Source organism: Cheilinus undulatus, linkage group 12 (assembly GCF_018320785.1).
Source record: "Cheilinus undulatus linkage group 12, ASM1832078v1, whole genome shotgun sequence".
Classification (NCBI taxonomy): domain Eukaryota; kingdom Metazoa; phylum Chordata; class Actinopteri; order Labriformes; family Labridae; genus Cheilinus; species Cheilinus undulatus.
In genome coordinates, this window is record NC_054876.1 from 29,852,334 (window position 1) to 29,870,830 (window position 18,497).

Consider the following 18,497-nt stretch of genomic DNA (forward strand, 5'->3'; position numbering starts at 1 on the left):
AGATTTGTGCTTAAATGTGAGTAAAATGTGTAAAAACTCCATAAAATGTGTATTTTTATGTGATGCTTTGTGTGACAGCATACACTTTAACCAACCACCTCCAGGGAAGGTGGGGGTCCCTGGTCTCTGACGCTGTTAGGGATCACAGTCTGGAAAATTTGGAACCCCTGATCTAATAGATCTGATGCTGAAAAGTGAAAAAGAAGAGTGAAAAAGAAGAGTGAATAAAGTGTGAGCAAGGAGAGGGAAATTTGGCTGCTGACTAACTAGAAAACTAACAAGCAAAATAATGTCCCTCCATCACTTCTGCTTATCTGACTCTGAACAGCTGATTCTTTGAGTTCACTTGCAACATCCAGTGCAGCCAAGGCCTGAAACAAACTCTGTGGGACTCCACTTATACTGAAAATTCCTTAATAATAAACTGTTTATTCATATAGTAAGAAATCCTATCCACTTTGGCTGAAGGTGGCCTGAATTTTCTTCTTGCCACAGTCAACATTTAATCTGTGTTTTGGTTTGGAGTGCTAGATGACTGTCGATGTTCTTGGTAAACCACAAAACGGTCTTCTTTTCAAAGATAGCATGTGTGACAACGTGGTTGACAGCTTGTGTTTGGATTAATTTCATGCCATTGGTGCAAAATCTGTAGAATTCGTCTATCCTGGTGTTGCGTAGGAGAGTGAGGCCTGGTCCATTGTTGTTTAAGGTTGCCAGGGCATGAAAACTACGTATTGGATCTGGTTTCGAAAATAATTTTAACCCTCAGATGATGTTGAAGAAATTGCACTCAGGGTGTGAGTGACCGAAAATGGCAGCATACATAAATAACACTAAATATGACCTATAATTTTTAAAAATATTTTTTGCATGATTTTTGTAATCAAGATCAGACCTGATCATAAATATCAGATATTGATTATATTTTATTTTTTAGCAATTAAACCCCTTTTGTGCCAGTTTGTGCAACAAATAAACCCACAAAAAAGAAATATTTTGATATCATACATGCATATTGAATTTACTTGAAGGGGGTTATTGCAGGCATTAATGTGTTGATAATCATGCATGTTTTTTTCTTTGATTTTGATATTTCAATAAAAAGTTACACTCGGGCTATAAGTGGCCAAAAAAGAACACCATGCATAATAAGCTTTAAAAAATATGTACGTTAACATTTTTCCATTTGTTGTATTCATTTCTAATCAAGGGGATTATCATAGCCTTGATTATATTAATGAGCAACAGCTTTGAATTTTATGCATTTTAATTCTTTTTTTCTTTCTAAGATTTTAATACATTTTTACATTGGAAGCCATATAGAAAACCAGGAAAGGCATGCATACAGAGCTTATCATTGACCTTTAACAGATTCTGGTATTAGTATTTCAGAATTCTATTGAAGAAAAGCAGAACCTCAAAAATGTATGTTTTTAACTAACAGTAAAAATGATTATAAACAAAAAGACAGAAAATGGCTCAAAAAGCCATAAAATCTCATACGTCCTCCATGGGTTAATAAAATGTCTTGCAAAGCATCAGTTACATTCAGATCCACTCCTTAAACTCATATGAGTCACGATTGAGTCTGGATTTAAAAATGCACGTATAGGATTGCAGAATTAAAACTTGAAGAAAACATGAATTCATCGCCACATTCTGCACAGATTGCTTTGTCCACAGGAGCAGCGATAACATAGTCTCAAAATACAGGCTTGCCTGAACCGCTTCAGTTTGTGTTTTTGTTTTATTTACAGGAGACAACGCCGGATGGGCGGACTTGTTTGGTCAAACACTAGAGAATACCAGTCCAGTGGAGCACTACTTCCTGGATGAGTGTTGTAAGCATGTGCTGTTTTATTTATATTTGCTTGAATGTGTTAAAGTATTTACTTTGGCATGTTTTAGTGTTTGCACGTTCACACATTTACTAATGAGGAATAATATAAAGTCTGAAACAATGGCATTAATCTTCTAAAAAAACATCATGAACAACAAACAGCTTTTGTGTGGCAACAAAAGAAAAAATCCCAAATAATACCCTATCCATAACAATCTGCACCCATTACTACATTATTTTAAAAACAACAATAAAGAAACTTGTTGCTGGAGTCAGGTCAAAACCTTGTATCGCCATTTTTTTTTTTTCATAAATCACTTCTATTGGTAACCTGCAACATCTGTGTTGAAAAGATGCTGACTATGACTTTTAAGTGTCAAATTATTTTAAAAAATGCAGATTTATTTTTCATTCCCTGAAAAGTGGTGATTTGGTAGATAAGAGGTTTTGGCTTGATGCCAGCATTGTGCAAAAAGCATGGACAAGGTTTGGGGAGAAATTAAAAAAAATGTCAGCTTTAGGGTCATTCATAGTGATGGCACAGTCCGATTGTCCCTAATTACTATATTTATTATTATTCTCATTATTGTTTTCTTGATCTATTTTAAGATTGATGTGTTTGCTCAGAAGTTAAATCACAAGTAATGGAGACACATCAATTTAAAACAGAGGGTTTGCGGATATTAAAATCTGAAGGGTTTTATTCCATTTTAGTAGAAAAGCATGAACTATTGACACTGAATTCATCAGGAGGACATCTCTGACATCTTTGAGACCAGGAGTTTCTGTGAGCAGTTGGCTATTTTAGTATCATATTAATAAAAATGTTAGTGCACTTGTAAAGACCAGATGGATCACATGCAGGAGTGCTTGGCGACAGGCCTGCCCAAAGAAATGTCTGGGTCCTTGAAAGGCCCGTTGAATAGTTGCCTCACAAGATGTGAATTAATACTATTGACACGTAGCATTCCTTTTCCTCTCCTTTCTTTTTTTGGTATCCTTAATTTAGTAAAGGTCATTACAACACAGTCCAAAATTACTGGCTTACCATCTAAGTTCAAAGGTCCATTCTGCTCTGTTAACTGTTAATTAATTTGATCAGTATTCAGGTTAAAAATTAATTTTTTTTTATCATTGCTTCAAAGTAAAATGGGTCACGTTTTGATGACCACAGTGGGCTAAGCCCCATCAAATTTTTATTTGTTGAATGTTAAAAAATCTCATTATGTAATTTTTTTTAAAGATTGGCACAATCATTAATGAAAACCCTTACGCCAAACGCAGCTTGCATGTGTGAAAATAAGTGTTTGTCTGTTTAGTACTGCAGGAGTATCCAGAGAGTTGTGCCTGCACAAACACAGACGTGGAGTGTGTGGAGGTCAGCCTGCAGGATGTTCCTTCAATCTCTCCAAACGTCACCTGGCTGTAAGTGTCCTCTCCTCTCATCATTGTAATGACTGTGTCTGTTACCCAGCCTTTATGTGGAGTTTAATACTTCCTACTAGATCTCATGTCTTTAGATGTCAGTTGGCTTTTGTCAAAAATATAATTATTTTCATGCAGGATTTACATAGTCTTAGTGTCACACTGGATTTCAATCCCAATTTCCCCATGGACTGAAATCACAAAAGAATCTCTTTTTCATTGTTTTGTTTTGTGAAGTATTTACAATGTAGAGGTTATGAGCTGAACACAAACTCACAGCCCTCATTAGCATGAGAAACACTGTTTCACATATTCACAGGCACATCTTTGAGCTCCTAAATGAAATGATTGTCTTACTGGCTGGTATCAAAGGCAGGGATTTAAATTGCTGACTTTGATACAGGAGATTGGGGTCAGGGCACAATGAGTATCCAGTGTGGGCCCTTGGGTAAGGCCCTCAGAGCCAGAAACACCAGTCCCAAATCAGTCACATTGGATAAGAGCGCCTGTTTAATGACAATGTAATGTAATGACCTTGCTGCATTGATTTTTACTATTCATTCTTTTCATCAACTGCTGCTTTCACTATCGCATTTATTTATTTATTTATTTGTCCATTTATTTATTTGATTAGGACAGTGCACATTAAACAACATATCTGCAATGCACTTCAATGTAAATATGCCTGAATTAGCGCAATAGCCACATTTCATCTGATGTCCTGACGCAGGTAATAAACAGATTTAAAATTGCAAGATACCTCACAGCACAGAACACAAGACAGTACACCAAAAGCACAGTCTTAACAAACAGGATGAACACAGGTTGTACGCAACAAATAACACACACACATATATGAGTTATTTAAAAGCAGGATACTCTAGAGCCCTCAGCAGTTAGCATCTTAAGAGGAGACAGGTATGAGTAAGTACATGTTTGAGTTACTTTTTAAATGTTTATTAGTTGTTACAGTCTCTGATATGTGTCTGTAATCTGTTCCATGAATGTGCACCTCTAACAATAGTAATACAAAAATAATGATGATAACAATAATGATAAAATAACGCCCGCATCCAAATGAACTCTGCTCTGCGCCTCAACACATTGCAGTCTCTCTGGCTTGTGCTCTGGTATTTATTCTGCTATTGTTCTTTTTCTGAATAAAATCATTTCATGGTGTCAAGGCAAACCCATTTAAAACGTAGAAAATAAGACAAATATCTGTATATGTGGTAACTGTCGAAATGTAATTATTATTCTTACTAATGATATTGCAGTAATGGAAATGAAACGATTTCCTGTCCAAGATTTTGACTGTCTTCTTGAAGAGATATGATGGGTTTTGTCGTACTTGTATGAGACCAGGTTTTAAAACAAGAAAATCATTGTGTGCATTTAAGCTTTAGCTGACTGTGTAGAGAGAAAAGGTCTTATATGAGCCTTCCAGGACCAGTTGCTTAGAATCATCGCCACAGTATGATGCTGCCACCGCTGTGTTTCACAGTGGGGATGTTGTGTTTCTGGTGATGTGCAGTGTTTGATGTTCGCCTTGTCTGGTGACCAAAAAGCACTGGACTTCTGCTGAATTCGGTCAGTCACTTTAAAGGAGGTGAATATGTTTGCGGTCACTTGTTTTGATTTACATTTATAGAAATCTTTCACTTTATGATTAAAGTTTTTTGGTGAAAAATCAAATTATATTGACCATGATTGATTCCTAAAATCAATCATGGTTTTAGTCTGCTCCTGCTACCACTTATTTTCCTGCCCCTGTGTCATTTGTGCTTTTTCTGAAAGGTGTCATTTGTTTGAGATTTTCCAAAGAGGAGTATATAAAAGAAAACAACATAACTTGTTTTCCTCAAGACTCACTCAAGGGTTTTGATTTATTTTCTGTTGATATTCCTTTGTTAGTTTTAGGACATTGAAAAGCTTTGCCTGTGCCGGGCTTGTAATGGTCTCTTTAAAGAGCTGAACTTTATGTAGTTGCAGTTTTATTAGACTGATGAGAATAAAAAAGCTGTTGTATTTTATGTTCTCCTCAATGACTGTTTGCAGGAGATTTATCGCTGTCTTATGTGTTTTGTACACAATGAGCTGTGGTTTAGATTTTATTATGGTCTTTAACTGAGTCATATATTTTTTACTCTGCTGCTACTGCTGTTGTAAATGTAGCCAAGATCAGCCTTAGTCAGAGGCTCAAATAAGGGCGATGTCGAAATTCAGTTTTTGGGATTACTTGTCTGTGACTGCAACTACGTTGTTTCTCTGGTGCCAGACAGTTTTACGTGTTAAATCACAGTTTGCAGATGAGCAAGCTCTACCTGATTTTGCCTGGTAGAAACTTTTGCAGAAAAGTGTACTTTGGACCTTTTAGATTTGTATATCTTATACTTTCCAAACTTTGGCAACTCTAGGAACTCTTGAAAAGTCATTTCAGAATGATTCAGAATCAAATGTGCTCCTTTCTGAGTAAATCTGCACTCAGGTTTTCTGTTTATGCAAATCTGTGTTGCATTTTTCTAACTGTGGTATTTTATGTCCTCTGTTACAGGTCACTAAGGAGCAATGAGATCCAAGTGTTGTCTGATTTTGTCTTCTCTGAATACTCTGCCCTTGAGAGACTGTGAGTATTGTTAAATTGTGTTCTCCTTGCAATATCACCTCTGATTTGTTTACATGTCATTCATGCATTACTGCATTTATTCTGTAAAACTAAAGCTCCCTCAGAGTCTGTTTGAGAGATTTTACTGAGGGTGACTCAGCAGGTAACAGCTGGCAGGTCTGGTTTAATCATTTGGCTGACTGATTTTAAGTGATAGACCTCACTAAGTTAGACTGAATGTTTTTTTTTGTTTGTTTTTCTTTTAATCTGATGCCATTCGTCTTCTACTGCCTCCCCTCAAGGATATGTCACAGCACTAAGTGAATAGATCACATCACACCAGTCCTCAGATCACTACGCTGGCTCCCTGTGAGTCAAAGGATAGATTTTAAAATCTTACTCTTCACATATAAAACATGAAATGGTCTTCAGACCTCCTCACCCCTTATAAGGCACCCAGACCCTCAGGTCCTCAGGCCTTCTCATGAGTTCAGCAACTTCTTTTATTTTTTTGTTCAAAACGTTTAATTTAACTTGCTACTTAATGCAACTTCTTTTATTCTTTACTTTGAATTTAATTTGCTATTTGATTTATTCTGCAAAGTTTTCCTTCAAACTTAAATTTACTTTAAAAGAACTCTGATTTTAATTCTGTTCATTGTTTCATTGTAGTGTCTTCTTGTTGTATTTTAAATGCTCTTTCATTCTAATCGCTGTAAAGTGGTATGAATTGCTTTGTGTATGAATGGTGCTATACTAATAAACTTGCCTTGCTATCACTACTTAATTTTTTTATATACAAACGCCTCTCAGTGTCATTTCAAAGATGAGTTTGATCAAGTTTGAGGATTACTCTGGTGTTGTTTCTTTACTCTGTTGTGATGGTTTTAATCATTTTTGATACTGATGTTTTATTCTTGTTTTATTAATCCTGTTTTAACATTCTCTTTTATCTGCTGGCTCTGGTCTCTTACTCTGAAAAAAAAAGCTGAAACACATTTTGAGAATGCCTATAGATTACTAGCAGCAGTTTTTAATGAGCTTGCCCTTTTACACAGAATCAGGGCTACATTGAAAACTCAGGCTATTCTGGCTGACTGCGTTCATGCAGAGAACAAGCTGTTAACATGCGGCTGCAGATATCTTCTGCCTAGGTGAAGGACTACCAGATTCAAGTCATTTGTCCCTTATAGCACTGACCTCAAAAACAGCATCATGAGACCACTTCTGCCCTTGATCAGTGTAATTCTGTGCTCATTCTGTTTATTTCAGGGCTCTTTTTTTCAGAAGTAAGTAGGTTTTTTTGTTGGTTTTATTCACTGCTTACTGCTTGCTATAGAACAAATTGTCCCTCAAGAAATAGAATATACTTTGAACCATAAAAGTCTACTTTGAAAAGATAAAACAGTAAGAGGTACTTGACTTTAAAAGAGTCCTCTCTGCTTTAAAAGACTCATCTCTCTTCTTTAAAGCCATAAACACACTGAACTCCAATATGCTTCCCACCCCACCAAAAAACCAAACTCCTGTCTGTACAACAAATTACCTTGAACCTTGAACACCACAGCCATCGTTTAGCACATTATCCCCTCACTTTTTTGTAGAATAATCACTTAAAGGTGTGATCATATATCACACCAGCAAGATGAAATTCAACAATAACATTCCAGACAGCTGTATGAAAAGATAACAGTCTAAAGGCACGCTTTTTCATGGTGTGTGGGAGTGTAAACAGATAGTAGCGTTCTGATGTGAAATCCCACAAATAATTTTTTCTAAATGCTACAGATTAAGCTACATTGTGAAGAGTTATTCTTTATGGAAAATCACATCTCTAAACTTTTGATAGGAATCAACTGTCAGTAAAAAGGTTTTGTGAGTGTGTTTTGAATAGGTTTTTATCATGCTGGATATTTTTCTCAGTAACCATGACTTAAATTTTAGGAATAGTTCAGTAATTTGCAAGGGGAAAATTCATGATATTGCCATCCCCACAAGGTCATAATGACTTAGATGTTGATTTGTGTGCAAACAAGGCAGAAGTGAATGACAGGGACAAACTCAGAATTGACTAGAGCTATGAAATATCTGAAATATCTCACTGTTTCTAGATTCCTCCAAAACAACAGCCTGCAGTTCATATCCCAGCACGCCTTCAGTGGTCTGTACAACTTAAAGAGGCTGTAAGTATCCTGCTCATCTTGTAATTTACATTTAGTTTATTTCCCTCCTCTTCTAGTTTTCCATCAAGACGTACTTATCCCTCATAAATGTCAGCTCTTGCTAGAACTCTTACTTTTCGTTTGAATGCTTTAATTTTATTTATTTACCATTTCCTCTGAAGTTCTTTGTCAATTTGTGCACAACCAAAACAATTTCTCTGCTTTACAAGCTCATTTTTTTGCATTTGGAATAAGTGATTGAGACTGTAAATCTGATACAGCAGGCATCATTTTCACCTTATATTATGTTTAATCTGCTGTTTTATTCCAAAATAATAGTAGTAATAATAGTAATAATGGTTGCAGTTTTGCTTAAATGTTCAAAATACAATAGAATAAAATAAATAAAAAAAAAACACACAATGTGGACAATTTTAAACTCTGGAATTTAGAGAAACAACATTAGTAGTTGTATATTCACCTGTTCTTCTTTCTTTTCTTCTTAATCTTCTCCTGCCAGATTTCTCAGTGAGAACTTGATATCCTCACTCAGTCCTGGTGTGTTCAGGGATCTCCATCAGCTAGAATGGCTGTAAGTAACACACAAGTGGACACATCTGTAAATGGGTGTGTGGCTGTTATTGTGTTGAAAGCAGAGTTTCCATGAAACTATTTTGCCTCCGGCCAAAATGACCAACAGTCCTGAAGAATTCCAGCCATACAGACCAACTACTGGACATTTGCTTTTGTTTGCCATGAGACCAATAACCTGCATTTAACAGCATTATAATATATACTTGGCAGGGCAGGGGTTAGCGCTTTTGCCTCACAGCGAAAAGGTTGCTGGTTTGCTTCCTTTCTGTGCATGTTTTCCCCGTGCGTGCGTTGGTTCTCTCCGGGTACTCTGTCTTCCTCCCACCACCAAAAACATGCTCATTAGGTTAATCGGTGACTCTAAATTGGCCATAGGTGTGAGTGTCTTTGTTCAAGTTGTTTTAACATACTGCTAATTGTGAGCTGTTCCTTACACACATGCAGCCAGTTGTGCAATATACACCTGCAACAATGGCAGCACACAGCTCCACATTAGCATCATTAGCTCTAAGTTAGCCTGTTAGCTCATTAGCTGCTACCGAGACTTAGCAGCTTGTAACAGCCATATAACATCCTCCACTGAAAGCACCAACAAATCAGCCAAACAAATAACCAATTAGTCCTCTGTTAACTAGACACCACCTTTAAACTAGGGCTGGGCAATTAATCTCAGATTAGATTAAATCGCAACATGGCCTGCTGCAATTTTCAAATCACAGAAGGCGCAATATTTCTTTAGCCTGAAATTAGTGTCAAAATACCAGTTTAGAACTTTTTTTGCAGCAGAGATGTTATGCATTACATATCTTGCAATCATTCTATTGCCATATTTTTGGAATAGTGTACAAGAAAACCCAGTTTTCTTTATTTTTGTATGTTTTTCTCATTCATCACATTACAATTATAAAAAAATTGTCATTCCCTTTAATAAAACAGTTCATATACAATTTGCAAAATAAGTAAAAAGTCATCACAATTTGACATTTTTTAAAAATTGTTCGGCCCTAGTTTAATTTAATATTGTGTTGGTTATAGTATTGAATGGATTATTGCCTGTTTTTATAGTAAAATGCATGAGATAAGGAGCTGAAGAAATAATCACATATTAAATTGCAATCATAATATTGGGTAAAAAAAAATCGCAATTAGATTATTTTCCCAAATCAGCCCTACTTTAAACTCAACATTACAACTGAAAATTGAGTCTTACCGTCAGTCGTCCCATCACAGTCCTCATAAACTGATGATCTCAACTGTAACCATTCCTAAACCAGTAAATCAAACTTAAGTGTTTTTGTTTTGTTTTGTTTTGTTTTGTTTTGTTTTGTTTTGTTTTGTTTTTGAAGAAGACCAGAGGAAAGACAAAAGTGTTCCTCTTATTGATGGCTTTTCCTACATTGTTGCTGCTGATTAGCAAGGATGCGAGGAGCATGATGTCGCAAGACCAGCAAATACCAGACTCAGACTGAGAAGTTATAAAAATTTTAATGCATTTTTTTTAAATATTTGTTACCTTGTTTTAAGTTACCAGTGTATTTAAGCAGTTAAGACAGTATGCAAGAATTTATACATTTTTTGTTATTAAAAAAAATAAGAAACTCCATATTAAGTGTCTGACTTCTGATTTTGTTGCAGTGGTTTCAAAATAGACATTTTTATCATTAGATATTTACAAGGATTGTATTGATGATTGATAATCCAGTATCTTGCAGATCCCATTGGACTGTACTGTTGTTAAAGCTGTTAAAACTTTGTGACTGGTGAAACATAAGTGCACATTCAAAAAGAAACACCCAAGTTTTCCATCTTCTCTCTGTGATATCTGTTGTTTTTTGTAGTATAAGATCTGTTTTATGTTTTCAGGGGTTTCCTTTTATTTATATGGCATTTCCTTTGTCAGAATTTGATTGTTGGTTTGAGGTCCCCTTTGAAGAGCAAATGTGCTTCATGTGTTTAAAATCCCCCACATTAGCAAAAGGATGGAGTGAGACATTGAGATTTATTTATTTATGCCTGTGACAGATCACAAATTTCACAGCCTAGAGCTGTTGGGATAGTTTGATTTTCAGCATGAAATCAATTTGGAGTAGCACAATCGAGCGAAAGCATACCTCAAAAGCAAGTTTCCTGAAGAGGAACATTTTGTTATTGTTTCAGAGCTTTATTTTATTTGTGTAGCTGCTACAGGTGTTCAGGACTCACGTGCCAATGTTAACAGACACTTTGATGCTACCAGCATCCCAGACCCCGCAGGGGAAATTCCATCGTGTCATCCTGCTGCCAACCAATACAAAGTATACAAGAGTGGTGGAAGAATGACTCCTGTATCTGATCAAGTGAAAAGAAGTTTATCACAAAGTGTTTGCAGCTACAACGTTTATAGCATATCTGAAGCTTATATTAGGTCAGTGCATGCTGTTCCATACTTATGAACATCTTAAATAACCAGGCATGGGATAGTGGAAGGTAGACTGAACTTTATACAGCACAGACCTACGATTTCTGCAGTTTTCTGTTGTGTACCCAGTCTTGCCTTCATGTGTGCTTTAGGAGCTTCTCCTTCCATATTTGCAGTGGTATTTACCCTGTTTTCACTTGTATGGCTGCTACAGTTGATGTTGTGAAAGGCTCCTCTCAGAGCTTGTGCCTGTCTACATCTAACTTCTTGAGATGACTCACTGCTGCTGACGAATATGCTACACATGCATAATCTAGTACAGCTCACATAAGGGCCTTGTAAATATTCAACGACAATCCTCTAGTTGCTCCCAGTCTTGCCCTGATAGGCATATTTTAAAAATGAATGACGTTTGGTTAAATGATTAGATAATGTAAAATAATTTTTCTTTGTTCTTCTAGGATGTTGGATCATAACCCATTGAGCATCTTGTCCCAGGATACTTTCATTGGACTCCAGTCTCTCATGTACCTGTAAGTAAGAAAAATGGATATGAAGAAAATCAATGCCTGCTATTTGTTTCAAATATATTTATTAAGGAAAACAGGATCCTTAAATTGCATCCACATAAACCTCTTTTTCTTTAAACAATTAATTGTTTAAAGGTCTGATATCACAGCCTACAGCATGTGAAAGGTGGGTTACTTATTCCTTATCAGCAGGCGAAATGTCTCACACATCACAGTGTATTCAGGTCTTTTCTGTTAAATTGTATTTATCACAGTGTGGTAAGATTTCAGGGAATGTTCTGTGTAGTGCAATCTTAGTATATTCTAACCTCTATTAGACAATAATGTTCACCCATACTGCCTCCCAGCCTGTCTTAATGGTGTCAGTAATTTTCGCAGCTTTGTTCTCAAATGTACTGTGCTGGCAGGAAATCATATTTTCAGACCTAGCAAGATATTTTAGACCCTTATTTTGTTTGTCAGGCCCATCACTCTCAAATTCAGGGAGACATAATCTCCTTACCGGCAGGGATTTAAAGATATCCTGATTTGGCAGAATGTCTTCTCTCTGTAGGCAGAAACCCTTAAAATATTCAATATAGAAAATTAATCATTTTAGCTGGACACTTAATTTTCATGTTAAATAGGTTTAAGAGATACAGTGGATCAAATTACAATCATGCATACATTGTGGTAAAGTTTGAGAAGTAAGCCCCCTTGATGTTGACCATTTCAGTTTCAAGATGTGAAGCAGTATGCAACTTCATTTTATTCATTTATCTAATATCTGTGGGACACATCAGTGTAAATGTGCTTGAATTAGCACGATAGCTACATTTCACCCATTGTCCTCAGGCAGGTGAGCACCTTCTCCGCTTCTCTTCCCATATTTCCGAGAGGGGTCTGACTACAGACCATACATCTCTGAGGCCACACTCAACGAGCGTTTATCTGAGATGCAATCTCTGTCGGGACAGTAAAATTCAAAGTGACATCAGATTAAACTTCTGTTTAGGGTTAGGGAAAGGGTTAAGGTGACCAGAGGTGGAAAAGTACACAACTATTCTAATCAAGTAAAAGTATAGTTGCTCTGCTTAAAATTTAAGTAAAAATAAAAGCGCTGGTCTATAAATCTTCTAACGTTAAAGTAAAACATATTTAATATAAAGTTTCCTTTAAGTACTGCGCACTGAGGAGTTGTACAGTAAAATATGATCTTGTCTTATTGGCAAGAACAACAAGAGAATGGATCTCCAACCAGGATGTTCAGGTAAAGTCACAACTCTGTAATAAGACTGACCACATCATTAAAACTCATACAGACTTTAATATAACACTTTAAAAGTGTCTTTTTTTGGTCCACATTACATAAAATTAAATTACACTTTTGAAAGTGTAAAACATTTTACAATATAACAGAGCAGCAGTAATTCTTGAAAATCTGTGGCAAGGTGGGTCTCCTCTGGCAGGAATAAAGTAGAGAGTCAACCTCTTAGCAAAGCATTTCATACTGATGAAGAATATGACCTTTGCAACTTTAAGGAGCACCTAAAGTCACCAAGGATTAGTATCGAAAACAGATGCTGACAACACATCTGATACCAGCCGGACTGAATTATAACACAGATATTCATACTTCATTTTGATACCCTGCAACCCAGTGAGAGGCTAGAAATTTGTGTGATGTATGTGTTAAGTTACACTGAATTCCTTTTATATCCCATGTTTGACTGGAACCTTATAAAGATATTTCTATAAACCATGATACCCAGACAGCTTTTATTCTCCTGCTGATTTTCAAGGCATGTTTTTGCCCTCAAAAGTATCAATTCAGGCACTGTTTAGGTACTGGCTCTGTATAAAAAGTGGCTAATTAGTAACAATATGATAAAAACCCAAACAATACCCTACCCTAAAAGTCACAGATGGGAACTCAAACTCAATGGATAACTTCACTCATGGTGCAAATAAGTCTAACATCAAAAACAACAACAATCCAGAGATGTACTGTCAGCCGTTAGACTGTGCAGGGAAATTTCTTGTCTCTCTACAGCTGTCCCATCAAATAAAGGCAAAATGCCCAGGAAAATTATCTACAAAAAACATTTACATTATAGGACAGCCTATCATACATTACACAGAAAACTCTCAGTTTAACAAACAAGATGGACACATTTTGTAGAAAACAAATAACAGACTTATGACAAATAAGCAAAGCACCCAGGAGCCTGCAGTAGAAAAGCAGATGGACATTATGAAGCAGAATGTGACTGGTTTGTTTCATTAACCAGTGTTTGGATTTCGTTTTGAATGCCAGATAGTGGTCACAAGCTCTTAAATGTGCTGTTTATCTGTTTGATCAATGTTCGCTTTTAACAGACTCCACCTCTTAACTAAACTCAGCATTCCTCCCTGATGCATTGCAGTCACCTTCAGTTTGTGCTCTGGTGTTTATCTGGAAAAAGATCACTTAATTCAAAACTTTAGAAATAAGACAAACATCTGTAAACATCTGGTAACTGTTTCCTATGTGTTACTTATGTAAGGCCAAATGGAAGTGTTCTGATGACAGACCTCTGGCAAAGTAATTAATTTGTTTTGGCTCATTTGCCTAAATATCAAGTCTAGCATATTTGATTAGGCTTATTAAAAGCAGTGGTGTCAACAAAAGCACTAGAAAAGACAGTAATTAAAACATTGAAGAGTAATAAGCAGTAAGCAAACATTACCAAGCTTTGCTATCATCACATCTTTCCACGTTTACATCCAGCTTCTGCTTCTTTAAACTTCATGGAAAGATTGCCAATGTTGCTCTCCCAGTTCATGCCTCCAGTCAACGTAATGTATGTGATTCTCATTCTTTTTCTGGAAGAGATATCCATTTCAGTAAATTCCCTTTTAATGTGTATACATCATGGTTATAACCCTTTAAATTAGCTCTCTCTTTTGCCTTTTAAGAGAGCGTTCAACCTCCCAAGAGAAATTCTAAGAGAAATATCCCTTTATAGTTTCTCCATTTATGTGTGGATTTAAGGGGTCCTTTTTCTCTGCTCTCTTCTCCATTCATAAATACATCTTTTCTGTTTTTAATCCAAAAAACTTACAGGGGCTAAAATCCACTCTAGTAAATTCTTAATGCCTCAAGGGGGTTTCATGTTCTTAAAAACATCTTTTGAATGTTCTTATTCCAATTTTAAGCTTATTCATAAACCATACAACATGTACTGACATGAGCCATAAAAACAGTAGTTACATTATAATTCACTGTGGCAAGGCAGGTAAGAGATTGCAAACTTATACAAAATACATCTGCTTGTTTTTTTACTTTTCATTTAAAGGTTTTCTGATTGGCTGCAAAGATAACTATCAGATAGGTGTAGAGGAAAAGTCAACAGGCATGTAAGGGAAAAACAATCTTTAACCTGACACACAAGATGGATTTGTTTCACACATACATCTGGTAAAGCACTCATAGACAGCATTAGGAAAAGGGCAGAGGCTTTGAAAAAAAGTTGGAGTGTGATTGGATAAACGTTTTATCTGTCACATCTTTACGGGCCAATCAGAGCAACAAGACACGTGACGTCGTAGCCCCACACCCAAACTGACTGCAACGCAATGAGTAAAATCTATAGAGGAATGCACAACAGGAACCATGGCGACTATAGACATGTTCCTGTCACTTTGCAAGATTCACCCGTGAGAAACACAGAAACTGGTGTATCCATCTGCTTTGCAAGGTTAATCTTTATTTGGAAACTAAAACAATATCCTGACTTTACCCAAGATTGGTTTCTTGTCTTTATAGCACAGTGGACAGGTACAAAATTAGAGATGAGTGGGAGTGACGTGCAACAAAAGGCTGACAGTGTGGGTCAGCTGCTTGTATACAGGGCACGACCTAAGCGCAAGACCAACTGGAACCCTATAACATGCTGACTTTGATATGAAATGATGCTAACAAATGTATAGATCACTTAATATAGAGCCAGTTTTAGTCTCAAACAGATTCATAATTAAGCTCTAGTTTGTGTGTGAACTGGTGGCCCTGGTGGGTGAAGTCACACCTCTTTCTCTTTTGCTGATCTTGTCCACATGCCTAAGAAAAATTATCTGTTGAAAAGTCCCATCCTGCTGTCTTTTAACAGTTGTATCTGTTACTCACCTTAAAGAGAAGACTTTCTGTGCAGTATGCCGGGAATTGCCAGTTCATGCCAAATTTTGAGTTGCACGATTCACTTGGAAGTCGGATGGAGACATTTGATATCTGGTCAGACAACTGCACACACTTACACAGTGAGAGCAGAATCCCCAACTGTGAAGCAAGTTTTTCTTTGTGAAATTACTGACAGCATCCTAAATCACCATGAAAACAGCAGGGATGCCTGTTTAATGTGAGTTCCCCATCTTAGATGAAGGGAAAAAAACAGGCAAAAACCTATATAAGATACATTTTTGGGGCTTTTGGTGCCTTTATTGATAGGGGAGGACAGTAGATATGATCAGAAACAGGGATGAGAGAGAGATATGTGGGAAAGGGCCACAGGCTGGACTCCTGATTCAGCATGCTTAGATACACTGTATGAAAAAAAAAAAGTTAGGCTGCACCTGTTAAATATCAATAGTGTGAATTCAGACCTATTGCCACAGATTAACCATGTTGTCAGTCAGTTGGGTGAGTTGGGGTTTGGTGGATGCCAGGAGAACATTACCTGCCTGACAGCATTGTGTCGACTGTGAAGTTTAGTTTAGGAGGGTTAATTGCATTGGGGTTGGTTTTTAAGGTTTGGGCTAGACCTCTTTTCTCCAGTGAAGGGCAGTCTTACTGCTTCAGTATACTAAAACATTTCGGACAATGTCATACTTCCTAGAAAGATATGATTTGATTAGTTCAGTGTGAAAGAGAGATCTGACCTCAACCCCATCAAGCACCTTTGGGATGAACTGGAACAGAGATTGCGAGCCAGCCTTCTAGTCTAACATCAGCGCCTGACTTCATAGATTCTCTACAGAATGAATGGGCACAAATTCCCGCAGAAACACTCCAAAATTTTGTGGAAACCCTTCTAAGAAGAGTGGAGGCTATTATAGCTGCAAAAGGGGGGAAACTCCATATTGAAGTATGCCATTAAAAAATGCCACGGCAGTCCCTTTTGGTTATTTCTGCAGCATGATGGAGAATTATTTTTTGTTTGTAGCCCTACCATTTTTGCTCATTCCAGTGAGACATCATCCAAAGATCAGACTGAAATATTATTCTTTATCACACAAATCACTGCATTTCTGCAGCTGTCAGGTTGTTCCACTCTTTTATTTCTAGCCATTCAAGCTTTAAAAATACATCACCTCTTCTCTGTCATGTATCTGCAAAGTTAAATCTGTTTCTTAATCATGTTTATTTTCTCTCTGTCATCAGATCCATGGTGGATACTTTATTGCAACAGCTTCCTCATCCGAGCTTCTGCCAACACATGCCTGCCCTGGACTGGCTGTGAGTCTGCTCTGACAGTGTACTTGTGTGTGTGCAGGTGTGTAGTGCATGTGTGTGATTCAGTAGACATGAGCTTCAACAACTTAAAGACAGATTGATGCGTGTGCTTTAAAAAAGGCGGACTAGCTGAGGGGACTGCTTAGCTGGAAGTATGAGAATCAGAGTCTTCAGTCGATGTCACCGCTGGCTGTTAGATCATCAAAGTTTATAGCCAGCAAGACTTAGTGCAGAGTGGATGGCTTGTGCTAGATCACTCTAACAATGACTTCATGCCATGGTTTGACTTTTATCCACATGCTACTTGTTAGCACTCATACCCAGTCTACTTCTATGAATTCTAAAGCAGGTTTATCTTTTGCGGTATTGTTTTCATTAGTATGTTTTACTTCTTTCCATGCTCATTTGGTTAAACTCTTAGTCATGAATCATGTGAACATTACATTTGGATCCATGTCTTCTTAAGTCATTTCACAGTCTGTTCTTTCCCTCCCTCCCTTTTTTGTCCTCAGGGATCTAGAGGGAAACCAGATTCAAACTCTCAACTTCTCTATCTTAAAGACCTGCAGCAAGCTGGAAGTCCTGTGAGTGACTCCACTTTGAAATGTAATAAAAACCGTCATCTTTGGAAACCCAGTCCTTTTACTAGTTCACAAAAGTCATACCACATACCTATGGGGACATTCCCAATATAAAAAGCATCTAGAGGGGGATTTCTGAGAATTGCTGCATCAGAACCCATAATACACCAATGGTTATGCCACAACTGTGCGTCATCATTGTCTACAATAAAAATTGCATCTCTGGCTCCTTAAACCATAAAACTGTAGGTATAACTTTCTAAGACCAAGAAGAAAATAGATCCTCATACCTTAAGTCTTCCTCTTAACAAGGGAATTTTGTGTTCTCATCTGCTCTCTGGGGTCCCAAAAACACAAGAGTGCAAAACCACATCTGTTCTTTATGTTCCTGCTCTGGAGCGTATTTACCATTTAAACACAAATTAGAACTGAAGGATTTCTTTGTTATCAATTTAACTTAATTGTGCAGTTTTTGGCTTGGATCGATTTTTCATGTATTTCTAACTCTTTGACTAAAATGAACCTTGAAGACCAGAAAATTACCCTTGAATCTTGTTGAAATTTAAATTCAGGATCTGATCCTGCACACGCAGACAACAGACACACTTGTCGACTTCGTTTCATTTAATTAGGAGCTGCTAATGGCCTGAGGTGTTCCTTGTCTTTTCACATTACTGAGGAGTGTAAAAAGAAAGGACAGACACAACGGCACCTCGTTTATACGTGTTGGCAGCTGGTAACTTCACAGTAGGCACCTGTAAAACTGCTCAGACCATCCAACTCTTTGTATGATGGTAACACTTGTTCCTACACTTCAGAACATTACACCTCTGCTTTAAGAGCACAAAGACAACTAGGACCTCAACCATTTTTACATGTAAACTGATTTACTCAG

At 36.9% G+C, this 18,497-nt stretch overlaps 1 protein-coding gene across 3 annotated transcripts in view; it reads left to right on the plus strand.

Moving 5' to 3' along the window:
* The window catches only part of rxfp2a (relaxin family peptide receptor 2a), a 55,941-nt gene that overhangs the window by 16,315 nt on the left and 21,129 nt on the right, over positions 1–18,497 (plus strand). For all 3 annotated transcript variants that reach the window (XM_041802207.1, XM_041802208.1, XM_041802209.1), the window contains exons 3-10: positions 1,758–1,841; positions 3,160–3,265; positions 5,820–5,891; positions 7,982–8,053; positions 8,553–8,624; positions 11,486–11,557; positions 16,950–17,024; positions 17,534–17,605. In XM_041802207.1, coding sequence (XP_041658141.1) covers positions 1,758–1,841; positions 3,160–3,265; positions 5,820–5,891; positions 7,982–8,053; positions 8,553–8,624; positions 11,486–11,557; positions 16,950–17,024; positions 17,534–17,605 — 625 coding nt within the window. The remainder of the gene's footprint in view (positions 1–1,757; positions 1,842–3,159; positions 3,266–5,819; positions 5,892–7,981; positions 8,054–8,552; positions 8,625–11,485; positions 11,558–16,949; positions 17,025–17,533; positions 17,606–18,497) is intronic.